Source organism: Oreochromis aureus, linkage group 9 (assembly GCF_013358895.1).
Source record: "Oreochromis aureus strain Israel breed Guangdong linkage group 9, ZZ_aureus, whole genome shotgun sequence".
NCBI lineage: Eukaryota > Metazoa > Chordata > Actinopteri > Cichliformes > Cichlidae > Oreochromis > Oreochromis aureus.
Window position 1 is genome coordinate 3,081,072 of NC_052950.1, and position 26,840 is coordinate 3,107,911.

A 26,840-nucleotide genomic window follows, 5' to 3' on the forward strand; every position below is an offset into this window, starting at 1 on the left:
CTATTTAAATGGTAATCAAAGAACACAAGGCAATTTCGGTGAAATAAGCTGTGTCTTTATACTACCTGTCATGATTTTCTAAGCAGCATGTTTGATTTATTTATTTAGAACAAGTTTTTATCCTGCAGATCAATATGAAACTTGGCACAGAGGTACAGTAGGTGTCCCAGAGGAAGAATGTGTTGAAAGTTGGACCTCAACTATTCAGGATGATTTTTAATGAATTTTTGAATATGCAACCAGACTGTCACGATGGCTGTATTAGGCTGTCTCATTGCAATTTGTGTGTGCGCGTGCACGTGTGACTGTTCGCATGTGTGCGCGGGTCTAGGCTTTCGATCGGCGAGAAAATGCGCTACCGTAAAGACTGGTGTAGAAGCGCAAGAAAATTTATGCGGCGGATAAGAAGCGGCTGGCTTGACCGCGGCTCACAAATGACGGCTCACTTGACCGCGGTCCATATTTTGTTGAGAAATGACGGCAGTCTCGCTGTCTCTCTTCATAGTTCTGTTGAAAACACCGTTACCTTTGGTCTGTTTAATAAATGTTCATCCTGTTTGGCAGCTTCACACGTAGTTTCAGTTTTTTCGCCTTCTGTGATTAATTGTGGTTTGCCTGCTTTATGGAGCTCAAACCAGGTAAAACTGAAGTATCAGTATTTAAATGTAACTAGACTCAGACTAGGAGTGGGACAAAAGTCGCATTAATTAACCTAATTCTGGGTGATTACACTGTCCCTTAAATGTATTTTTCATTTGTGTACTTATTTTATGCATAACATTTTATGCATGTTTGAATTGAAATAAGGTGTTTTTAAAAAACAAATCTGTTCAGGTACAATAATATCTGAAGAAGTATTTTTAGTCGTTTCTAGGCAGGTTCTGGTTTAATTTACTTACCAAAACAACATGTTTTGGTCTTTTTCTTTGCCTTAGTGCAACATCTACTGTACAATATAAAGCGCCTTGAGGCGACTTTTGTTGTGATTTGGCGCTATATAAATAAAATTGAATTGAATTGAATTGAATTGAATTGAACATTATGCAGTTTGGCCACTTTTCTTTGGGCAATAATGGAAAAGCAGTTTTTCTAATTCTGGTCCTTGGGACTGCTTGTTTTAGGTTTTTTGGTATTTCCCCACTCCAAAACAAATGATCAGTCTGTTGTTGGGCAGGTGCAGCACATAATACCCAGCTGGTCATTTGCATTATTTGAATTGAATGTGTTGGAGCAGGGTTTGGGATCACTGCAATGAGTGATGGGATGTCCCTGCCTGCTCTAGTCTGTATCCCAAAGAATCCTTGGGCAAGATCCCAAGTTGCTCATGTGGTGTTCATCAGTGTGAATGTGTGTGTGAATCAGAAAGCACTTACGTGTAGAAAAGGTGCTTGTATGGATGTTTGGGTGAATAGGTGAATGAGGCATGTTGTATAAAGCGCTTGGAGTGCTCGAGCAGAATACAAAAGCACCATATAAAAAGCAGTCAATTTGCCATGTATTTATATGTTGATTGATTGATTGATATACCTTTATTAGTCCCACAAGGGGAAATTTCATGTTAAGGCTGCCGACCTATTGCACGCAATGGTGGCGCCATCTTACCCTCCGACCATACATACATTACACAAAAACATCACATGGGGAAGACAGTTCAGAGAGGTATAACAATGGATGAAATGCATCACATGAGGAAAGATAAGGAGAAAAAAAATAACTCCCCCCAGACTGAGCTCCAACAGGGAGATCAGTTTGAGAACAGAAAAAAAACACCTCTGCACATAGTGATAGGTTTGTAGCTTAAACCTATTCGCTGGAACGTTCAAGACAATTTAACTACACAGCAAAAGCATTGAACACCAAGTAGGCAAAGTTCTTTGTGTTACTCATATATGAGGGAGAGAACCACGACAAGCGTTGTTCCTTCGCTTGACCCCAGTCGCTCTCGTCCGCTCCCCCGTAACACTGCTCTTTTATTGAGGTTACATATACATAGGTTCATTAACATATGACGTCTACATACACACAAAGAGTACCTTGCCTGTGTGTGTGTGTGTGTGTGTGTGTATGTGTGACCCCATAAAGACTTCCCTAAATCTGCTGGTCTGGAAGTCCAACAGTTCATCTAAACAAAAGGCACTTAGCTTAAAACAGACATAGACACGTTTATCCTACCATAAAACAATAAGAGAAGGTATTCAATTCAGTTTTATTTATATAGCGCCAAATCACAACAGAAGTCGCCTCAAGGCGCTTTATATTGTACAGTAGATCGCACAATAATACATACAGAGAAAAACCCAACAACCATATGACCCCCTATGAGCAAGCACTTTGGCGACAGTGGGAAGGAAAAACTCCCTTTTAACAGGAAGAAACCTCCAGCAGAACCAGGCTCAGGGAGGGGCGGGGCCATCTGCTGTGACCAGTTGGGGTGAGAGAAGGAAAACAGGATGAAAGACATGCTGTGGAAGAGAGACAGAGGTTAATAACAGATATGATTCGATGCAGAGAGGTCTATTAACACATAGTGAGTGAGAAAGGTGACTGGAAAGGAAAAAATCAATGCATCATGGGAATCCCCGGCAGCCTATGTCTATTGCAGCATAACTAAGGGAGGATTCAGGGTCACCTGGTCCAGCCCTAACTATATGCTTTAGCAAAAAGGAAAGTTTTAAGCCTAATCTTGAAAGTAGAGATAGTGTCTGTCTCCTGAATCCAAACTGGAAGCTGGTTCCACAGAAGATGGGCCTGAAAACTGAAGGCTCTGCCTCCCATTCTACTTTTAAATACTCTAGGAACAACAAGTAGGCCTGCAGTGTGAGAGCGAAGTGCTCTAATAGGGTGATATGGTACTACAAGGTCATTAAGATAAGATGGGGCCTGATTATTTAAGACCTTGTATGTGAGGAGCAGGATTTTGAATTCAATTCTGGATTTAACAGGAAGCCAATGAAGGGAAGCCAAAACAGGAGAAATATGCTCTCTCTTTCTAGTCCCTGTCAGGACTCTTGCTGCAGCATTTTGGATCAGCTGAAGGCTTTTCAGCGAGTTTTTAGGACATCCTGATAATAAAGAATTACAGTAGTCCAACCTGGAAGTAATAAATGCATGAACTAGTTTTTCAGCATCACTCTGAGGCAGGATATTTCTAATTTTAGAGATGTTGTGCAAATGGAAGAAAGCAGTCTTACATATTTGTTTAATATGTGCGTTGAAGGACATGTCCTGGTCAAAAATGACTCCAAGGTTCCTCACAGCATTACTGGAGGCCAAGGTAATGCCATCCAGAGTAAGAATCTGCTTAGATACCATATTTCTAAGATTTTCAGGGCCGAGTACAATAACCTCAGTTTGATCTGACTTAAGAAGCAGAAAGTTAGCGGCCATCCAGGTCTTTATGTCTTTAAGACATTCCTGCAGTTTAATGAGTTGGTGTGTGTTACCTGGCTTCATCTTCACTTATCTGTCTAATATTCTCAAAATCAAGATTCCAAATCCAACAGTAATTATCTTTGGGATCTCCAAAGAAACACAAAGCTTACAACATGCTCAAAAAAGTCTTTGCACTGATCATTGCAAAGAAACTGATCCTGCAGCTTTGGAAAGGCAAAGAGGTTCCTGTGTTAAAGATGTGACTCGCAGAGCTTACAAATACACTTCACCCTGAAAAAATAAGATATACCATGAATGGCAATGTGAAAGATTTTGAACTAATTTGGCGTCCTTTACTCGCATATCTTGGGAAAATATAATTTTCTGGCAGTTGGGGGATTGGGCTCCGGGGGGTGGGTTTCCCCCTCTAAGACATGTTGGGTTGGGCTTTTGTTTTTTGTTCTTCTGTTTTTTTTATTTATTTAAATATTTTCTTGTTTTGTTTAGAGAAAAAGGGGGCATAATGGTAAATGGCCTGTATTTGTAAAGAGCTTTACTCGTTCCTATGGACCCCAAAGCGCTTTACACATTGTCAAGAGATGTATTCTAAGACACTTCTTCAGCTTCGAATCAGAGAGGAGAAACACAGTTTTTTACTTGCAGCAAGGGCGGTGACAGAAACACTCGCACGGAAGTGAGAGCTCTGAGACTCGTGCCGTGCCACTGCCCTGGTCTTTATTTATACATCATTGGGTGCGTGTGTATGTGTGTGTGTGTGTGTGTGTATGTGTGTGTGTGGGTCAGAGTGTGACCCCATAAAGACTTCCCTAAACCTGCTGGTCTGGAAGTCCAACAGTTCATCTAAACAAAAGGCACTTAGCTTAAAACAGACATAGATACGTTTATCCTATCATAAAACAATAAAAGAAGGTATGCCCTTTTCCCATGCTCCCAGGATGTGGGTGTGAATGCCAGAACACTCTGGAATGCACACAAAGCCTTTGCAGCCTACTAAAGATCACACACTCTATCACTACACAATCGATTATACACCTCTAAGCATATATGGAAACTTATATCATTAAAAGATTATACTGACTACTAAGTACAATTTTCCATTGACATTCCCTCCTGTTGTCAGTATAACTTTTAAGTGAGATATCAGTATGTAACATCTTGTTGTACATTTTCTGTCACATCGTCATTAATCACACAAAGTCTTCATGTTCCAACAGGTTGGAGTCATCATCATCACTTTTCACGGCTATGTATGCAGCAACAGTGGAAAATATTACGCGGTTAATCATGAGTTTTAGACATGGCAGTATACATGTTACAAAGACACAAAATAAAAATAAAAATACTCCAACTCCAATGAGTAGTCTTTTTAGCACCTGTAGCCAGGAGCCAGTGTAAAGCCAAGAAAACCAGTCACTTGTATTACTTACATAGTCCTGATTTTGGGCCTGCTGGATCTCTCTCAAGGCATTCAGGGCGTCAGTCATGTTTGATGAGTGTACAGTGTCTGGTATGTAAGTGCAGCAGGTGTTGTTGAAGAGGACGCAAAGTCCCCCTTTCTCTGCTAGTATCATGTCCAGAGCTACTCGATGTTGCATCACTGCGATGCGTAATGCATCAATTTCCTGGTTCTGCTGTTCGTTGATCTTGCACGAAGCGTTCAAGAAGAGTCCAAAACGGTAGTCCAGAGTTTCAATCCTCAGCATGTTTCTTCCGGTTCCCTGGTCCTGACGTGGATATAGCGGTACCAGGCATTGTTTATCCAAGGGTGGATGTGGTCTTGTGTCATGTCTCTTAGGTGGGAGTTGTCGTGCATCCATCTTTTCTGTCTGCCTCGTGGTTCAACGGTTTCCGGCATCAGCTGGGGTCCTGTAAGGGTGAGCGTCGTAGTCAAGGTAACCAGGAGGGTCCACCTTCCCATGGTTGCACATAGGTCCGTCACACCCCACTACTTGGTTACTCTAGAGTTGGCCAATGGCTGGAGGTTGAAGTGCGAGCAATGCTCAATCAGCACTTCCCCCTCACCACTGAAGCAACCAAGTGAGGGTGAAACTTTCCTTTACTAGTTGACTTCTGTGGAGGAAGTGGAATCCTCTGAGTCCTCAACCTTTTTGCAGTGGCTCTGATGTATCCAGGAGGGTCTCTCTGCTATTTGCAGGCCTCGTCAGCACTCAAGTTTTATGGCCTCTGCCAACCCCCATCACCTCACTTCAGGCCTCCGTCCTGTGGGGGATATTTATGACTCCTCCATTGTCCATCCTCTGCAGGAAAACCCTCTGTGGAAAGGGTGCTGGATCCAGTTATCTTACTGCTGTTATGATCCCAGCAGTCTTCAGTGTGTCATCATATGCACAGTACAGTGACACAGCATTAGGTGATGTTCATAGGAAACTACTGTCATCACCACCATAGCTTCTGGTTCCTGTGCTTTTCACAGAATCATGATGTCATCCTCGAACTCTCTCTGCACTGTCGATGGAGCTTGGCACGCTCCCCTCATCCTTCAGGTGCCTGTCTGTTATCCACAATCTCCTCTGTGTTCTCACCTACTCTCACTCTGTTATCCTCTCCCACTTCAACAGTCCAATAGCCGGGAGTTCTCCTTCAGCTTTGTCTTGTGTTCCACTGTCTCTTCTTGCCATTTTACTCCAAAAGTGGCAAATGTCAAACTCCAACAGTCTCCTCAGTTCTCCTCAAACGTTCTTTTCAGATGCACAGTGAATTTGCAGCTTACTGGAAACACAGTGTCATTCATCCAATCAGTCAGGATGATGGTTTGCTCTTCTTCTCCGATGCTGTTTGTCCACACTGCTGCTGCTTGCTGGGACTCTTTGCTCAGGACTTTGCTGCTGTCTCTTTATCTCCCATGTTATTGCTCTTTGGAACTGCATTCCTTGTCTTCAGGGAGGAGTGAGAGCTCGCTTGTGAGGTTGAGGGACACATGGAGCTGTAAATAAGTTAGCCAGAAACTTGGCCTGAACGTTTCCAGTAATGTTAAACTATAACTTTCTTCCGACTGCTGCATGTGGAAAATTGATTCAGGTCTGCTTTTCATCTGAAAGTGACAAACTAAGACATTTTCATTATTATTATCACTGCTTAACCAACACACAGAACTCTCCTTTCTTAAAAGCAGAAAATGAGATTGTAGTTGTTCTTGGCTGATAAACACAAAACCTTTTTCCTATGATTATTTTTCATCTACAATTTTAATTTTGTCTCTTTTTACTCCTTTTTTTTTTTTTTTTTAAACTGGTGACCTGCAGAACCACTGCTCTCACAATTGGAGACAATTACTTTTACACAGCGCACACACACACTGCGACGTCAGGCACATTCACACTCACTTTTTTCATCTGCCTAAATAAATCACATGGCTGATGATATGTGCCATGGTGATCCATAAATATGATCACAAGTTTATTTAATTATTTTTCAACCCAACAAAACAAATAAACAAGAACATGATGCTGATGCTATGAACACTCTACACACATGAATCAAGATGCAGGAAAACTGCTGCACACTCCAGTTATCATAGTTATCATAGTTTTGTTTCCCTCCTTTGATGAGTTCTCAGCCAGCTCCTGATCTGATAATGTATAGCTTACTCATCAGCTCAGAAGAGACCGCAACGCAACCTCACAGTGATTGCGTGCTTTGCCCACAGTGGCAAAGACTTGCACTTTCATATTCAGTTCAGCTTCTCCATCATGTAGTTTTAGCTGTTTTACACAGGGTTCAGCATATTAGTTGTTTTCATAGGTGTGCTCTATATCTCAACCATGGCTCATAATAGGATGACAGTTTTTCAAACAGGTCAAGTGCCTCTATGCACTTCATTAGTTTAAATATTTGGCTATTTTACTTCATCTCATATGTCATTGTACTAAATTTGAGCAACCCTAAGCTTAATGCAGATTACTGTTAACAACTGGTTAAATTAATGGTCTGGAGCACAGGCTGTTGTTGATCAGGGCAGCTCTCAGCTGGGTAACAGCTGAGGGATTGCATTTCCCTTCCCAGCTGCGGTTTTTAGCTTTTCGTGGATTTCTCCACCTATTTGTACTTATTTTACCTGCTCCAGTTTGTTGTTTTTCTAACCATTCCTCATCAGGTGTTAATTTTGCTTGTTTATTAATAAAATAGAAGTAGTTCAGCAGCGTATTGTGCTGTAAAATCAACTTACTTCCAGACACATACACACATAGACATTTGCGCGCTTTTACAATTTGTTACGAAGTAATTACGGCTACCTCTAAAACCTAAGTCTAATTCGGTTCATTACGGTGAATCCTAACCTATTTTAATTTGTTTCACGAAGTAATTGCGGCCACTTCTAACCTATTTTACGCTTTTCATTAAACCTTTGCGGCGGTTTTGTATACCAAAATAGTGTTTCTCACCCTCTGACGTCCCACTGGTGGTTTGGATTGTCAGACTGAATCCCACCGCCATGGACCAGACTGTAAACACCGGTCCGGACCCGAATTCTAAAAGGGCTGTGCACAAACTTCGGTGCTGGCTTCCCACGGCGTCAGGACTCAGATCCTAGAGCAGAGTCACAGATAACAGTTCTGATGTTTCTGCTCCGGCTCGGAGGACCAAAACAAATGTCAAGAGATGTATTCTAAGACACTTCTTCAGCTTCGAATCAGAGAGGAGAAACACACAGTTTTTTACTTGCAGCAAGGGCGGTGACAGAAACACTCGCACGGAAGTGAGAGCTCTGAGACTCGCGCCGTGCCACTGCCCTGGTCTTTATTTATACATCATTGGGTGCGTGTGTGTGTGTGTGTGTGTGTGTGTGTGTGTGTGTGTGTGGGGTCAGAGTGTGACCCCATAAAGACTTCCCTAAACCTGCTGGTCTGGAAGTCCAACAGTTCATCTAAACAAAAGGCACTTAGCTTAAAACAGACATAGATACGTTTATCCTACCATAAAACAATAAGAGAAGGTACGCCCTTTTCCCATGCTCCCAGGATGTGGGTGCAGGCACGTGCAGAGGGGGGGGCGGAAGGGGCTTGAGCACCCGCCCCTTTCCTGATGGGTGCCCAAAGTGCCCTTTTGTTGAGGCAATTTTTTTTTTAATTTAATTTTATTTTTTTTTAATGTGTGTGTGCGTGTGGAGTCCTGTCTGTGCCCCTCAACAATAATATTTAACTATTAATCACATTTTTGCTAAATAAAAGGATCTGGCTTGCATCAGTCACATGATCACCATTAACCAATGATCGCCCTTGACGGCAGAACGCGCTGGTTACGAGCCGGGAACGAGCTCACAAAGTGCACGCGCATTTTTTGCGGTCCGGAGCTGTAGGAGAAACACAAATTAACTCAGAGACACAGACTGAGGCAACAGAACCAGTAAGTAGCTGTACAGCGCACACTGTAGTCTACAGCACACAGGAGTGTTAGCTTATCACGTACACGTTGGTAAGCTGTCTTGTGGCAACTGACGAACTGAAACAAATGAGCGTGCTGTGTGTGCAACAGCGCGACAAACATTACCTGTCCTTTTATTAACTGCACAAGTAGTGCTGGTCATAGCTGCTGGCTCACTGGGTAAGGCTGTCATGGGTCTGTAGCTCTGTCACCGTTTTAGGGAACATATTTAGTTTTAAAGTAAGTTACAGGGCTTTTCCTGCCTTTCTGGAGGGCTTATATTTCACTTAAAACGATCTAATATGCATGTCCACATAATAATGGATTATTATAATTATAATATTTAAAAAAACACGCTGTATTTTAAAGAACATACATTAAGAAACAGATTATATTAGATTTGTATTTTAAATAAGACAAAATGCTGATTTTACAGCAGTAAAATTATTGTATCTCTACAGTTTAAAAATGTAATAAGCTTTCTGCCTGCACAGAGTGGATAGTGAAACAAATGGAATCATCATAAATACATTATTATAAATTTGTTACTTTTTTTCCCCTCATTGCTTTATTATTGTAGCTCTAGTAATAAATAATAAGGGAAGGATTCTGGATCAGCACCATGATGGAAACTTGTGCCCACAGTATATACAGTATTCTGAAGAAGGTCTAAAATGTCACTGTGCGTGCGTGCATGTGTGTGTTTTATGTATATGGATTTTTGAATTATTACTCATAATATAACATTGTCCAGACATGGCTGGTAAGGACATGAGGAGGAAACAGTAGGAGCTGTGTGAGGCTACTAAAGGCAGTGGATCCCTCAGCAGCTGGATTACAAAGAGCACAGGTAACATTAACACATGTACCAGTTGTTGGAAAGGTATTCCAGTATAAAAATAATAATAAGCACAACTGGAATGTTTTGCTTCTATAACATTTTTCTGTTATCATTTTATTATAGATTAAGTGTAAGAGTTGTTAAGTGTGGATAATTAAATTATAGTTTATTGCAATAGCAAGTTGTGCCTTGTTCTCAGCTGGACAGCAAGTGGAGAGTGATAGATGAGATGAGGGGATGGAAGGAGGAAGAGAGGCAAAGAGTGATTCACAGGCAGGGTCTAGTTTATTTCTCAGTTTTTTGTTGCCTTATGGTTCCAAGTGCTGTCACCAATCTTTGCATTTTGTTATTATCTCATAACACTTGTTTAATCAGCTACCATCTCTCCTATGGACTGTTTAATGTCTACAGTCTCAGATCAACACAGCTCAGCCCTCCAGCACTATCAGCAGCAGGAGCAGCAGCAACCCCTCAACAGCAACATTGTACCCATCAGGTAAAACATAGGCTACGTTTGCTTTGCCTCACAACAGTGATATAGTATGATGCGATCCCATATTAGATTCTTGATGAATGTGTGTTGTTGTTATTCACCCTGGTTCAATGTGCCCCTTTTTAATTTTGAGCACCCGCCCCTATAAACGTCTCTGCACGGCCCTGTGTGGGTGTGAATGCCAGAACACTCTGGAATGCACACAAAGCCTTTGCAGCCTACTAAAGATCACACATCCTATCACTACACAATCGATTATACACCTCTAAGCATATATGGAAACTTATATCATTAAAAGATTATACTGACTACTAAGTACAATTTTCCATTGACACACATCCACTCATTCACACACTGGTGATGGCAAGCTACATTGTAGCCACAGCCGCCCTGGGGCGCACTGACAGAGACAAGGCTGCCGGACACTGGTGCCACCGGGCCCTCTGACCATCATCAGTAGGCAACGGGTGAAGTGTCTTGCCCAAGGACACAACAACCAAGACTGTCGGAGCCGGGGCTCGAACCGGCAACCTTCTGATTACAAGACGAACTGCCAACTCTTGAGCCACGATCTCCCTTATAAGTCTTAATAACCTGTAACAATTGTAATACTTGCGTCTAAGAAAAGATATTTGAAACAAATATGTTACTAAATGGCAGAAAGAAAATGGTTTTCCCGAAAAGGTATCTTTGAGTGTTAATCAGTTAAAGAGGGTGAGGAACAACTGCAAAAAGAGGAAGAAAAGGTGTGGAAAAAAGGAAAAGTTAAAACTGCAGATTTACACAGAGTAAAAGATGAAAAAGGTGTCTGAAAATGTGGATAGAGGAGGCAGTGAGAAGATTAAAGAAAGCAGCTTTAAAAGAACTGCCTAAAGAAAAACTTAAAAGTGAGAAAGAAGGAGAGCGCTGACACACGGCCCGTGTTGGTGCACCTCCCGCCTCCCTGTAACACAGCGCACTAGCTCCCTGTTTGCCCACCCCTATCTGTTCTTCTCTTTATGCCCCGCTACAGGCTACACTGCAGGCCGTGAAAGCCGAGGCTGAGGCTGGACTCCTGCCCTCCCTTGTCCCCGCTTCCTGACCCACCGCTGCAGTGGCCGAACCCACCAGTTCAACCTGAAAGTGCTGGCGGAACTACAGGTGAGGAGCCTCACCCAGTGGAGACGGAGGGCGTTAAACCCAGGGCCTCCTCTCCCTGCACGGGTGGGGATCCTCAGTCGCAGGCAGTGAAAAAGCCTGACAGCACCCAAAGAGGGGGGCAGAGAGAGCAAGAGAGAAGAGCCAGGCAGACGTTATCATTTCTGCAGGAGAAAAATAGACATTGTCATGACGTCACACGGAGGCAAAGGTAAATCGAGAAAGGAGAAAAGGAGGGAAACAACAAGGACAGACATCACAGATGCCACGTCCTGACCCTCAACGAAGACCCTATACTCATCCCGACGCTGACCCTGAATACCTCCCCCTCACTGACGATGAGCCTGACAGCACGAGGAAGAGTATGACAGTGAGGAGGAGGAGGGGGAAGCACTTCAAACTTGCGAATGACACATCAGAGACAACAAAAGCATGCAGCTGCCAATGGTGGAAGTGGCAGGGCCAGAAGGCCCCAAAGTTTGGGGAGCAGCTTCTCATCTTTTCCCAGGAATATCGCCCTTCAGGCCAAGAAACGAGACGCTCAGTGGCAGGCAAACTAAAGCCATGTGACCTGAGGACAATATCACCACACTTGCCTGGCCCTGCACTGAGGACGACAAACCTGAACTATCGTGATGCAGTGGCCCTCCTGGTGTCTAAAGTTCAAGCCTGCAAACAAAATAAAGGTGAGTCTGTGGACGATTTCATCCACCGTATGATGACATGACAGGCTTCTCTGCTTCCACGTATGAACATCATCTGCGTGGCCATGTTTTCCGTGGATTGAGGCCTGACGTAGCAGCTGAAGTGAAACGCTCGTAAGTGGGAGGACAAGAGGAGCCTCGCTTGGCAGAGCTGCGACTCCACACCCATCATGCCCTGGATGAAAAGAAAGGCAGAAAAGAGGAGAAACAGAGCACCGACCTGCATAATGCTGCATTAACAATGTACAAGACCGTAACACACCAGCGTGGAGGATCGAGTGACAGAGGGAAAGGGTGTGGCGGCGGCAGAAGGGGCATTCGAGGTCAAAAGCCAAACTGCCAAGATGCATGTTTCACCTGCGGCCGGCACTGACACTGGCACAAGAACTGCCCTAACCGAGACCAGACCCAAGGTGGACAACGCGATGACCAGCAGCAGACTGAGGGGAGGGGGGCGGGACCCCGGGAGACGCTTCAGGCTGTCTGTGTGTGTCTGTGTGTGTTTTTGCATCAGACACACACACACATGCTGACGCAATGAAGAATGCTTTGCTAAAAAGTGCTCATGCTGATACACAGAACAACACACACACACGCACACACACTGTTGCAAGAAGCCATTGAACATTTCGAAGGCATTTCATGCCACAGAGCAGGCTAGATTCTCATTCTCATTCTCATTCCCATCCTCCAAGACCCCACACACCCCCAACACGGACTGTTCACTCTTCTGCCCTCGAGACGAAGGTTCAGACGTGTGAAATCCAGAACGTCCAGACTCAACAGCTCCTTCTTCCGCACTGCCATCAGACGCTGGAACAGCTGACCGATTTTAACAGTAATAATTTTTGCACATCAGGTCATCTCACATATCAAACCAGCATATTAAGCTCATAGCTCTTTGCACATAAATCTGTTTAACACTTCAATTTTATTTATTCATGCTATTTGTATTTGATCTATTTGTTCATAGTAACCAGCATCTGTGTGTGGACAGCAGAGAAAGAATTTCATTGTACAGAGAAATGCTTTCTTTGTACACGTGACAATAAACGCTTTGAATCTTCGAATGCTGAACTCGACCGACAACAACGATCTCTCCTAAAGCGATGTGTATAATTAGTCGTGGATGTCGCTACAAATGTCTGATTTATGTGCTCGAGTCAATGGACTGTTTCCACAGTACCGTGGAAGCGCTGGTATGGGCTCTCTCCTGTGGGGACAGGCAGGTGCATCTTAGAATACTTTGTGTGTTTGAAACTTTTCCCACATCGCTGACATCAGTGTGGCTTCTCTCCAGTGTGGATAAGCAGGCGTCTCTCATCGATCTGGCTTTTCCCATCCAGTGACAGTTTGATCTTCATTACTTTACTAGAAAAATGAGCTGTCTGCTTACCTGTCCTGGTACAACCACACAACAAGGTCCACTGTGAGCTGTTGTTTCATTTAGCATTTCACACAAAGCCTACAATTCACACTAGCAACATACTTTTATTTAATGGCTTTAATGGCCTCGATGTTTCTCATGTTTTACACTTTCTGCATATTCTGGAGTTTTAATTTTGGCGTACCTGCTCGAGAGGAACACAGAAATAACACAGAAATAACACACAACACACACAAAACACATCAAATCAAATGTGAGTTTTAGTCCAATTTATTTGTTTAATTATCACATCACTAATTAACAAGTAATCACAATAAAATTTTTTCCAAACCGAAAAATAAAATTCAAATTATGAAAAACAAACACACACACGCAAAAAACAAAACAAAAACAAGGAGGTTCTTCAAATGACAGAGTAAGTCTACCTAACACATCCCATAGTTTTTCAGCATGCTCTGCAGGTACAGTAGGTGTTCGTTAGCTAGTGTTACACTTGCATGTCGAGTGTGAGTGTGGCAGCATTCGATCAAGCACTACGAGGCTCCTTGGACAGATTTCAGAGGAGCTTTTATTAGATAAGCCAAAATGTTAGCTACGGTTCATTTTCTCAGCCTCAAATAAGAAAGTTTTGGGGTCTCTGCCCTCTGAGTGCCATAACGGAGGCTTTGATATGCAGAATGTCCAAATGACAGGCCTGTATGTGGACCTCTGTGCCCACTGTTATGCAGTGGCCTGTGATTCAGGTGTATTAGCTTCATTCCCATTTAGCTTTATTCTTTTATTATATGAACCTGCAGAGGTCACTGTATCCTTACAGAAATGCTTCTCATCTCTTAGGACTGGGCTTATTTCATAGTGTGCAGACATACATGTGCGTGCACTATACATTTTGTTAAAAAGGCTGCAGTTAATTAAATAATTAAGCATATATACGTTTCCTGTTCAATGTTTCTAAATCGAGCTGCTGCCACAACTCCAAGTAAAATCATCTGCTATAATATTTGAAAGACTTGAAGAAGTGCTGCATTGGGAGTCTCAATTCTGGGCGAGATGCAGGCTGTAAAAGCGGCTGTGAAAAATTTGATATTTTACACCCTCCAATCAGACGAGCACGACCCCCACAGAGCTGCAGGAGCGCATATGTTATATCTTTACTGCACTTATATCTCAAAAGACATTCTTTACTTAGGTGGCCCATTTCAATAAAAACAGGGAGACCTTTTTATTTTTGCAGTTCTTATAATCTGAATAACAGCCATAATAGTTATGATGCTTCCTTAAGGGTACTTGGAAAACTCCCCACCAACCAACCCTGCTTGGTATCTACTTTGTTTACTTCTTATATTTTAGGGGCCATGAAGAGGACTACAGAGCACATCTGTACACCCGTGTAGCGGTAAGTAGAAACTCTGGGAGAAAAGCAAAGCTAGAAGAAGTTGGGACAGGCACAAGGAAGCTTTTTGCTAGAAGACAGCAGCGCAAACAAAGCAATTCAACTGCTTGATGACAGCTTTTATTAACGCGCCACCATCTGCAAGTGAAATATTCCCAAAGACAATTCCAAAGACACTGGTTGACTTCCCGTCCCCGTACTTCTGTTAAAAATTAGCAATGACTAAATCAATTAACAGCTGAAGAAGAAGAGAGAGGGCATGGGCATTCACACTACTGCTCTGTTTATGTCGCCGTGCAAAAGCTCACTCAGAATGAAGGATCACTTATTCCTCATTATTTCCACTCCATAACAGTCAACCCTCGCTGATACACTCAAGCTTTAAGGTGCTAATTAATGTCATCAGAGCTTTTCTACAAATCACTGAATTTAGTGTCAGCTTGCACTGAAAACCTCTGTGTTTCTGTAGTTGGATGCTATTGCTAGGAAGAGCCTAATGAAGCTGAATTTGCATTTTGCTTTTTGGGAATTTTGCTACATTTGACAAAAACACTGACTTTGCAAACACAGAGACTGGAAACAGCTGTGTGAGTAGTTCAAACATAAGTACTGTTCTTCAGAAAACTGTCGGGTATACCTCAAACATTTTGGCAGTTACAAGATGAGTTTCACCTCGGGCATCACAACGTTAGCTCTTTACAGGATTATTGTGGCCAAAAGGATTAACAGTACTATTTCTTATTGTGATATCAACAGAAAATTACAAACAAACCTCTCATGCTAGTGAGGTAACATTTTCAAACATGGTAGCTACTGCTAGCTACCAGAAGCTTGTTAGCTTCTTTCAACGCATTGTTTTGGTTTTATAATTTGGAACTTTGCTGTTTTACTTCACTCTCATAAACCCTGTTTTCAGACACAACAGCAGGCAGCTGTTTGCAGTTTAAAAAAAAAAAAAAGCACCAGATGGGAGGCAAGTACAGTTAGCAGCCGACTGGTGAAAAAAGCTAGCTGTTAACTGTAGCATGTAGCAGCTAAAGAGTTGGTTGAGACGGAGATAAAAAGAAAATGCTGTTCTGTTATTGAAGTTAGACGTACTACGTTTGCTAACACGTTCCCCATTCTAACTTTATGAGATAATGTTTTGATCTATCATATTTTCATTTGCCAGTCAGTTAGATGTATGGTATCAGTTTCAGATGATACCCAGCCCTTGTTATATTACTGTAATGACTGCTGACAGAATCAGTTTGACAAAGCCAAAAAAGAGCAAACAACCAAACAAAAGAAACCCTCTTTAAATCCTGATAATGGCCGACCTGTGTGTGTTTGAGCCACGGAGTTGGTGCATTCAAATCTGTGGTCGGCTGTGAAATTCAATCATGATTTTAAAAAGGGGAAACAAAGACTACAAACTGGTTCTTCCTCTCTTTTCCTTTAAAAAATAAATCGGCTAAGCTCGACACATAAATTGACCAAACCACAACACGTTCATAATGGACGTCAGCCTTTAACCTGGAGTCATATTATCTGGCCATGCATTACAAAGGCAACATTTGATTACATTGCTACAATAGAAGAGGATAAACCACATCGTCCCCCGCTGCTGTTCCAACAGGAGGACACACTGTTGGAGTGTCAGCTGAAGCTTTAGCCAAATGCCAAACAACATGCTACGATGATCCTCATAGAAACACCTGAATGGGACAAGAAGCACTATCAGGAAAGGGTCACTTACAGGATTTCCTTTTAACAGCAGCACCAGGTTTCTCCTGGCATTTCCTTTCACTTCCTCTGAGCAGTTTTAGGTCTGAGCCTGGGTCAGCCTCATTCGCTGTACTTTAAAATGACAGGAGGCACATACGATACACACAGCTCCTTCGACTTCAGACATATTTCCTCATCTACATTTGGGCTGCACACTGAACTTCATCTTCCTCTATTACGTTTCAGAAACGTTCAGGTTACAGGCTTCTTGTAATTTTTCCATTAATAAAAAAACAACCCTTTTCACGCTTCTAGCCACGCCTGCTTTTTCAACTTCCTCTCTCCCTCTTTCATCACTGTGTGTCTTGGTTTAGAAAAACCTGTGCGTGTTTCCAAGATTTTCTGATCAGACAAAAAAAACGACTGCCCGTTGTATTGCTTATGCAGGAAGACACATACAATAAATAAATACAACTTTGTTTTAAAATCAATGAAGAAGGAAAGGAAAAAAGAAAAATGCAAGAAATAAAATGAGCAGAACACCAAAGCTCATTTTTACACGATTTGTGTCACTCAAACACATCATCACAAACACAGAGAATAAAGAGTTAAACAGCCTACGTGTTGTCTAGCTTTATTTTGTTTGTCAGCGCGTTTATGGTAAGTGTTGCTGAAGAGAGAGAGGAGGAGACGGTGAGATGAGTTACTATGATGTCACTGAAGCAGAGAGTAAGCAGGTAACAGGTAACAAACAGCCCCTAGAGTCACAAAGGAAAGAGAAGCCAGCGGTGATTCTGCAGGGTTTCCATGCTGTTTAGTAGATGAGTGAAGTGATTTGCTGCTGACGCCTGTGGGTGTGGACGATACTGTGGGAGGGGTGATGCAGAGCACAGTCTGTCACCAGGCTGTGGGGTGAAGAGGATCCAGGCAAAAAGCCAGAATGTGAGAAAACCTTATGTGCCCTCGTTTCCCCTTCGCTTCTCACCAGGCCCAAGCACAGTCTCCACAGTCACTCAGCCAAATCTAGCAGGGCGAGGGTGACGGCGCACAATCAGTGTGAGAGAAAAAGCATAATGGGACTACTCGATGGGTCAAAATGTAGCAATAGCAGGTTAGAGATATCAAGAGGGGTCACAAAGGTCACGATCCCTTTAAGGAGCTGCAGCGGTCGACCCCCTGGACCTCCACCTGGAGCTGCAGCGAGGAGGGGGCGGAGGGGGAGCTGATGCAGCCGACCGAAGCCAGCGACTCGATGAGGGAGACACTACGAGTTGTCGGTTGGTGTTGTTGCTGTTGTTGTTGGTGGTTGGTGTGTAGGGAATAAGAGGAACCGTGTGGGTGGGGTCTGTTACTGTTGTTGTCCTGTGGGGCTAGCCAGGTGACGATGTCAGCGCCGTGGTCCGTGCGAGAGCGAGCATTCTCGCGGAAGTTGAGCTTGAAAGACTCAATCTAAAGCAGAAACGTTGGGGGGAGGAGGGGAGGAAAGGTAGGGAGAGGGGGAGAGAACAAAGAAGAAAAACAGGAAGGACAAGGTGGGAGAGGGGGAGGCGGTGACGTTGAGGGGGGGAGTTGAAATGAGGAGGGCAGAGGGACAGCAGAATTAGATGCCTGTAAGATAAAAGATGGTGATGTGATCAGGAGCTTTGGACTGCAGACAGCATAACAACAATCAGAGACACTCGGCTCAGCAGGACTTAGATCCAAACCTTTCCTGCCTCCTCCTGGTTTACTGTGTGGGGATCCCACTCACACAGCAAACTGACACACACCCACACACACTTACTTGTCTCTGGGATGTGTGAGTCCAGAGCCTGGGGCTCCTGGAGGCCCTCACTATGACAGGGAGCCCCATCCTTCAGCCCATTCTTCAGGGCAGCGGGGCCCCCAGCCTGCCCTGGCTCGGAGCCTGGGGCCGGGGCAGGGCTGCCACTCAGGGGGTCCCCACTCCCCTCTGTTGTCTCCTGTGCCCCCTCAGCCTAGAAACACATAGCAGGATGTGTCAATTGGTGGGGATGGAACAACCTGGCTCCAAATCTCTATCATCATGGCTGAGAAACTATAAGTTTTAATTATTATTAAAATTATTATTATGAACGACAACATAAAGTTCTTCAAACAGCAGTTTTGAGTCATTTATTCAGACATTTTTGGATGACAAGAATTTGATTAATGCAGCTAGAAGGATGTGGAGCCAGACTGAGGTGAGGTATGGAAGCTCTGAAAGGTTCAGCGAGAAAAACTACATGTTAGTGATCCACTTTCTAAGTCTGACCTACATTGCTGTCTTACGACTTAAAAACAGGTGAAAATGAAAGATTTTGCCAGGATATTCTGTAAAATAGTCCTCAGACTTGTGCAGGTTAGCATCTTCTGTGAAGGATCATCGCTGGTGATCAGAACTGGGTCTCCCCAGCAGCTCACCTATTTTCAGATGAAGCGTCCAAAAGGGAATCAGTTCACGAGTGGAACCAGAAGTGTGCTCGTCCCCAAAGATTCACCAGGTTATGAACCTGAAATTATCCCTGATGGTCAGACTGTCAGTGGGAACTCTACTGCAGTGTCCTGAGGCGTGTTAATGTGTGCAAACAGCTTTATGAATGACCTTGGCAAAATCCTTGTTCCACCTGTTCCCCAGTGCTGCACTCTGAGGTAAAGCTACTGGATCCGTAATGGAAAGTGGATCCTTTTCCCTTTGGTTGGGAATTCAGAGCTTTCATAGTGGAAGAGATGGAAATACAAAAACCATAAAAACATAAACTTAAGAATACAATATTACAAATAACAGCTGAGCATGCCCAATGAATGCAATGATAGAAATATAACTGAAAGTCAAACTCATCAGGTAACAAAGCTGATGTAATGTGAAGGACACGTCTCTACGGTGCCAACATTAGCTTCTCCCATTTAAATCCAGAATCAACTTTAAAATCCTTCTCCTCACACACAACTTCTTTAATAATAAGGTTAAAGGTCTTAAAGACCTCACAGCACCGTATCAGCCCAACAGAGCATTTCACTCTCACACTGCGGCCTTAGTCGTGGTTCCTACAGGTTTTAAAGTCCAATGGGAGGCAGAGCGCTCAGCTTTCCTCTCTGCTCCCAGTTTGGATCCATGAGCAGACTGTTGCTGACTGCTGATTTGGAGCTATATAATAAAAACTGAACTGAATTGAATATTATTCTATCTTGGACAAATTTAATGTCACTGTAACAATTTCTCCAAAAGCAAAAATCAAAACCTGTCAGAATGAACCAAAGAGGCCTGAACAGCTGTGCAGTTTATTGGCAATCACTGAGAACTGTAGAAATGAGCCAGGAAACAGTGAGACTGTCTGTTGGATCCTATACAAAAGAGCTGGTTAATGTGGAGTTTAAAACATGTGAAGTAAATCCAAAGATATGTCTGCTGGGAACCATTGTCACCAGTGCTGCTGTGAGTATTTGAGTGATATTCAGCTACAATAGTTAAAGTCCAGTGTGTGTGTGTGTGTGTGTGTGTGTGTGTGTGTGTTCATTGTAATGAAGGAGCACATCACACAGAGCAGGAATAGACACTAAACATGGGCAACAATAAGGAAAATGCAGAACACGTCTCGCGCCATCGTTTAAAAGGAGAAAAGGTTCAGGTTGTGCATAAATCTGGATTCTGCAGATGTAGATGGTGACACAGAATGAAAAAAGGGGATACTGTATCCTTTCATTCCTTCCAAAATAAAGATACATTTTACAAAACTGTGCAAATCAGTTCTAAAAACAGGCTCTGTTATTTTGATGTTTGTTCTATTTGTAGCAATGATCACGATGATCACGATCGCTGGGCAAGCAAACTAGTGAATGAGGATGAAGAAGTGACGATGTGGTGACCATGAAACACAGACAGGCTGCCATAGGCTGAGGGGAACGGTGACATCATTATCATTAGATGAACTGGTCGATTTATATCCATTCTTTTATGTAACATGAACGTTTTGAATGTTTTCAGTTTTTATTAAAGAATCCAAAACCCAAAAATAGGGCCTATATCTGTCACGGCTGCTTTCTGTCTCCCTGAATGTGCTGGGAGAGCATCCAGACGGGTTCACAACCGGAACGTCAGGAGAAAGGAAGCTGGCTGCAGGGACGAGGGTTCGAGGCTGATGTGTGAGGCTATCCCAGCACCTTACATGTCGTTACCAACACAGAGGTGGAACAAGACCAACGTAAAAAGCCAGAGTCTTCTTTTTTTGCCCTTATACACGAGTAATCCCACGATGTGACACATTTTGAAATACTAACATGCAGACGCATGCAGACCGGAAGGAACTGAATTCCCAACAGTGTCCTTCAGACAGAGGTCAGGGTACGAGGGCGATACGGTGAGACAGGATGGGATTTTTTCATAAATTATTGTTTTATTCTGATTATTCTTCTGATGAAATGATCCTACATCTGTGAGAGTGAAGCCAAAACAAAGGAAACCAACACAATCCTGAAGCAGCACATTTAGTCTTTTTTAAACTTCTGAGGTTATTCAGTTGTGACTGTTTATTGAAATGTCTTTGCTTCGTCCTGTGAGGTCGATTTACATGAAGCTGATTTATGTCGACTTGAGCTCCCAGAACATAAATTCTGCAACAGTTGTCTACAAGCAAAGTTAGCCTTGAGATCAGGGCTGATGCTCCTGGCTTTGGGTTGTAATGCTAGTAAATGTGGCCCAGCAAGTGGGCGGGGCTTCTCTGCTTCCAGTCAGAGATGACCATGACGAGGTCATGTCCCCTGTCGCTGACATACAGAACCACTGTTGTTACTCTGGCTCTGTTTAATATGAGCACTGTACAAAGAATAGTAAATGGATCCCATTGTAAGCTGTGCAGCTGGATTTGTAAAAGTATTTTCTTACTGGGAGGATGACAGTGTTTTAGTCCATTATGAATGAATAAAAAAAATGTTTTTTTGTTTTTTCTGTGGTAGCGTACCAAAGCCTGACTCACCAGTTGTCCTTCATATTAACCTGTAACTGTTGTGTTGCAGCGCTACTTTCTTTATTCATGAAAGCGAGTCGTGACTGAAGTTGTAGCTAGCATAAGACACGAGTGTTCATTGTTTCACTGATTCCTCTTTAGTTTGTTGACTGATCACAAACAGTTCAGTGGATTCAGAGGGACGTAAACACAGCGTGCGTGTGTCGGGCTGCGGCTCGTGACCTCACCTTGACATTTCCTCCTCCGGGTGAATGGCTCACATTGTCCATGGAGCCCACTTTGGACTGAGCCTTTTCTCTAAAGTTCACTTTGTGGGACTCGATCTTCACATCGCCGCCTCCTGCAACACACACATGTACACAGATGCAAGCTCGTGCAGTCAAAGACAGCCCGTGGTGCTTATGTACTGATTCACTGTTGTTGTTTTAGGACCGCAGACTCAGAGTACACAGTTTTTAGCTCACCAGGCTTGTGCTTAAGGTTGTCCTTGGAGCCCAGCTTTGACGTCACCTTACTAACATCCACCTTCTTGTTGAGAATCTGCACCTGTTGATTGTCACAAATGTTTCTTCTTTAATCCACAGATTTGTGTAAAAATGCTCGACTGGGGTTGAATCAAAGGACCAATCAGAAAAAAGAACCCTTCTTACGTCCTGATTATACCTTAAGTTACCAGCATCAGGACAAACAGCACACTGAACAAACCGTATCTTCTAGTTTCTTCCTCCATGTTGTAGAAAAATGTTTTTTTGTGAAATATGTTTGTGCTGAAACCACGACACTAAAAGAAGAAGCTTGGCACAGCATCATTGCAGGAAACCAGAAACCCCCAGATTTATCTCAGTGATTATGATTTTGTCCTCACAGAACCAAGACAGCCAATCAGAGGGCAGAGGCTCCTGTTGGAGTAGGGTTTAGTACGTTAGTGAGAGGGCGGGACAACACAAGACAACTTTAAGGAAGCGAGCGGGAGTGTGAAGCAGGTTCTGGGGAAGGGCTTGTACCTAAGCTTGGCCAGCATGCCAACAACTATAACGCCCCATTTTCCAGCCAAGAGCAGCATTTACGTTACAAACACCTTTAATGTTCCTTTTCTTTACACTGTGCTCCTGTTACAACATTTCATCTGTGGCCTTGCCTTCATTCGAGCCATTTTAATGGGCTCTAAATGTCAGACTAACTGGCCGGTACATGTGGGCGCTGGTTGTGGGCCAGACAGTACTTACATTCCCTCCACCAGGAACATGCTTCATATTGTCCTTGGAGCCCAAGCGAGATGTGACGTGGCTGAAGTCCAGTTTTTTGGAGACTATCTGAACCTATATGGACACAGCATAGCAGCAAGAGGGGAGCAGAGAAGAGCGAGGGAAAAGGGGGGAGGAGACGATAGAGGAGAGGTTAGGTAGAAAAGAAGCAGAAACGAGAAGAGAAAGTGCAGGGAGGAAGAAGTCACCATCACAGGTACGGTTAGAAAGGAAAGGATAGAAGGCGGGAGCGAGGCTCTCTGGCTACAAACACTATTTTAGCTAAACATAGCCGAGTAGTTCAGCATTGCTGCTGTTTAAATAGCGATGGAAACAGCACCCGAACCTGGAGAAAAGGACAGCTGAAGGCCCCACAGAGCACACCGAACCTGTTTTATGAAGCGCACACATGCAGCACGACATACAGACACCGGGCCGGCTCACATGAACGTCTCGGACCCTCGTTAAACTCTTTAAATGGAGACGCTGCCGTACACGTTGGTTAGAACAGCTGAGCTAAACATACACTAAGAATTAAAACACACATATTATTTACAATACGTCAGGTTAGACTGCTACAGCCAACACACACATTTTACATCCAAATGAGTTTAGTACGGTGGCCCTGAGAGGTCAAACAGACCTCAATAAAACAACAGTAAAGAGAAAAATGCAAAAGCACATGAAACACAGCAGAAGTTGAATAAAACACGAGAAAAATAGAAGAAATGCAGAAACAGCCAAAAAACTAAATCACGAAGGAAAACAGAAGCGTTTCTGGGGACACGAGAAGTGACAAGCTAACAGGCTAACAGGCTAAAAGCCAACATGTATCTACAGTATTATATGAAACACACTGTTAAACACACGTTACCTGCACCTCCCTCACAGCACCGATGAGTCCTCTGCTTCTATTAAGCATGTTTGAATTTCATTAAGTTGTTTTTTTTGCTTGTAATAATGCAGTTCATTTTGTTTTATGTCCCAGAAACACTCGTGTTTTGTTTTCTGCTTTAATTTCAGCTTTTGCTGCATTTTTTCTATTATTGTTGTTTTTTATCCAACTTGTGTTTTTTGCTGTTTTTCTATTTGTTTTTTCACCCTGATCTACAATAAGACAGAAGAAGAAGAGCAACAAGCTGGATTTGAAAGGTCCACAGATGATGTCTGTAGCTGTCTGGGTACAGAAGGTAGTTTGGTTGCACTGCAGTCTTCACCTGTGAGCTCAGTAAGCAAGTTCCTGATGAATTTATGCTCTAAACATCTAAATTAAAAGTCCTACTAAACACAGCATGGTGTTCATGTGTAAATTATGATCAGTGGATGGACCCACACTGGCCATGCCCATCTTTTATATACAGTCTATGGTAATGATCACATGTACCAATCATGTGACTATATCCATGTGTGACTGATCTTTATTTGGACTTCAGTGACTCGGACGCTCGTTAACAGTTAACATTTAAATGAGTTAAGTTCAAAGAATAATTCGTTTAAGTTGTGCTTCTGTCACTTTTGTAATGCAAACTGATTTGGTGTCTGTTTACATTTCATTGTCATTTACACAAACATAACTTTACATGTTGCTTCTCCTATATTTATAGTTTGGCATGACTCCCTGGATGGTGTATGGATCATAACACAATTTTATTTTTGAACAAACTAAAGATTTAGCAGACTGGGAGAGCAGCGGCTTTATTCAAACAGCTTCTCTACAAAATAACTAGAATCAGCAGCTTTCTACTATTATTTGTGTTAACGCTGCTTCAAACCCCAGGCCAAGGTTAATGATCTTGGTTAATTAATGAGCAGAGGGTTCAAATTTAATTACAAATTAACCATAAATAATCCGATAATTAATTTCCCCACAGACATGTCTGATGTCCGTGTTGGGAGAAACTGAAAGAATAGGAAATTGTGTGTGCAATTTCAAGAGCATCCAGTAGTACTGCCTAGCCTGCTCTTGTGCTCTCACTGGGTCCAGTTATTAAAAAACAACTAACAGAAATGAGAAGCAGAGAAAAGCAACCGGAAAATATATCAAGAGAAAAGAGGGAGTGTGAGTAGTCATGGTGGGAGGATGGAGAGGGAACTCACTTTGCCCTGGCTGCTTTCTTTGGAGGTGAAACCCCTGCTCTGAGAGGAAGGAGGCACCTGGGGAGACAAGTCCACGCAGGGTCAACAACAACACCTCGTTAACAAAAACACAGGAGGAGGAGGTCAGAGTGCAGAGATTGTTTGTAAGTAGGCAGTGACGGTAAGGAATGATGGGACATGGAGGTGAGTTTAAAAAAAGAAGGAGGGCAGCAAAGAAGAATGGAGAGTACATGCACAAACAGAACCCGATCGACTCCACTGTGAAACCAGGGCATCATATCCTACAACAGAATCAAGGCTAAAAAACGTTAATATTCTGTATTACTGCTTATTATTCAGCTTTTTGTCCATCAGCTACATGTTAGACTTCCTGTAGCAATGACCCCCTGATCTCATATCTTAGCAGTTATTTTGGTGAAATCCACAGAAATCTACACAAGACCAGTGTCGTAAACCTTTTTCAACATCCGTGCTGTTTCGAAAGAGCCTTGATGGAAGTTGTGCGTTCAGAGTGCAATGACAGTAGATGTACATGCAGAGGAAACGCAAAACGACAGACAGTGAAAACGAGAAGAAGAACTATGGAGACCATTTTACTTCAGTTAGTGAGCCAATAGGCTTTTAGTGGGTTGGACTTGGATGATGATATTTTGTGAAGCCAGGTAGGAACCCAGAAGAAGTCAGTGTCAGATGTGAAATCACAGACTGCACGGTCCACTTCCTGTTAGTCCATGTGCAGTCGGTGTCAGAAAACACATGCCACACTCATACGGCGGCAGACTTACCTTCCCTCCTCCGGGCTGGTGCTTCATGTTGTCCGTAGAGCCGATCTTGGAGCGAACGTTGCGGACATCGGGAGCCGCGGCTGTGGCGGGGCGAGCTGTGCTCCTGGAAGCGGTGGTCGCTGTGGTTGAAGAGGCGGCCCGTGGGGCGCGGGGCACCGGGGGCTTCTTCTCTGGCCCCGTGCCTGTGGTGGAGGATGGCGTTGCTGGTTTGGCTGCTGTGGTTCGTGTGCGGGAGGCAGTGGTGGTGGTGGTGGAGGCAGTGCTGCGGGTGGTGGTGGTCTTAGGCTTGCTTGAGTCAGCTAAAGGGAGAAAATAATTATACAGAGCTTTATAGATCTCTTTGCCAAACTAGCATTATGATAGCAACTTTTTCAAACCAGACTTATAAAAAAAGAGGGGAAAAAGCAAAATAAGATATGGAGTGTATGCCAAATCCAAGGCAGAAGCCCCCGGACGACACAGCCCCTGGGACAAACCACTCCACCACGATAAGTAGCGATTCCCGGACGCTGTACCAGTCTGTCGTGGTGAAGAGAGAGCCGAGTGTGAAAGCGAAGCTCTCAACTTACCAGTCGATCTACGTCCCTACCCTCACCTACAGTCACGAGCTGTGGACAGTGACCGGAAGAATGAGATCGCGGATACTCTCCCTTACAGATGGGTGAGAGGGTGAGAAGTTCTGGAAAGGAGCCAGTTGAGGTGGTTTTGGGCATCTGACAAGGACGCCTCCTGGGTGAGGTGTTCTGGGCATGTCCCAGCGGGAGGAGGCCCCGGGGCAGACCCAGGACATGCTGGAGAGATTATCTCTCTCTCAGCTGGCCTGGGAACGCCTTGGTGTTCCCCCAGACAAGCCGGAGGAGGTGGCTGGGAGAGGGAGGTGTGGGCTTCTCTGCTTAGGCTGCTGCCCCCGCGACCCGACCCCGGATAAGTGGAAGCAAAAGGATGGATGGATGTGTAGGTTAGTTTATCATGAAGAATAAACCAAGAAGTTAAAGAGCTAACGTAGCTAAAAAAAGACACAGCTTTGCTTATCATCACATTATCACACTGTATTCAGTCTTAGATTCTTGTGGTCACACCTCAGGTTAGCTTTCAGACCTTTCACCTTTCAGTTGACGAGCTGCACAATTCCCGACTCACACTTAGATCCAACTTGACAGCTGCAACTCCTAAACTCTAGAACAGCTTCATCAGGTCATCTAGCTCCTCCCATTGTGACTAAAAACACACCTGTGGTCACCACAAACAAGTGAATTAAAATTCATTAATTACTCTTTCATGAATAAACGTGTGACAAATGAGACATTTTCTGGGTG

General features: G+C 43.5%; 1 protein-coding gene across 7 annotated transcripts in view; it reads right to left on the minus strand.

Annotated features, from left to right (window-relative positions):
• Nucleotides 1-13,579: 13,579 nt before the first annotated feature.
• Nucleotides 13,580-26,840, minus strand: part of LOC116331879 (microtubule-associated protein 4) — a 112,521-nt gene continuing 99,260 nt past the window's right edge. For 5 of the 7 annotated variants that reach the window (XM_039617761.1, XM_039617758.1, XM_039617759.1 and 2 more), the window contains 7 exons: nt 25,525-25,823; nt 24,740-24,796; nt 22,625-22,717; nt 21,863-21,944; nt 21,626-21,738; nt 18,221-18,413; nt 13,580-18,045 (listed from right to left, as the gene is read on the minus strand). In XM_039617761.1, the coding sequence (XP_039473695.1) occupies nt 18,038-18,045; nt 18,221-18,413; nt 21,626-21,738; nt 21,863-21,944; nt 22,625-22,717; nt 24,740-24,796; nt 25,525-25,823 (845 nt within the window). In that variant the 3' untranslated portion in view covers nt 13,580-18,037. The remainder of the gene's footprint in view (nt 18,046-18,220; nt 18,414-21,625; nt 21,739-21,862; nt 21,945-22,624; nt 22,718-24,739; nt 24,797-25,524; nt 25,824-26,840) is intronic. The other 2 variants (XM_039617757.1, XM_039617760.1) reach the window with 2 other exon arrangements.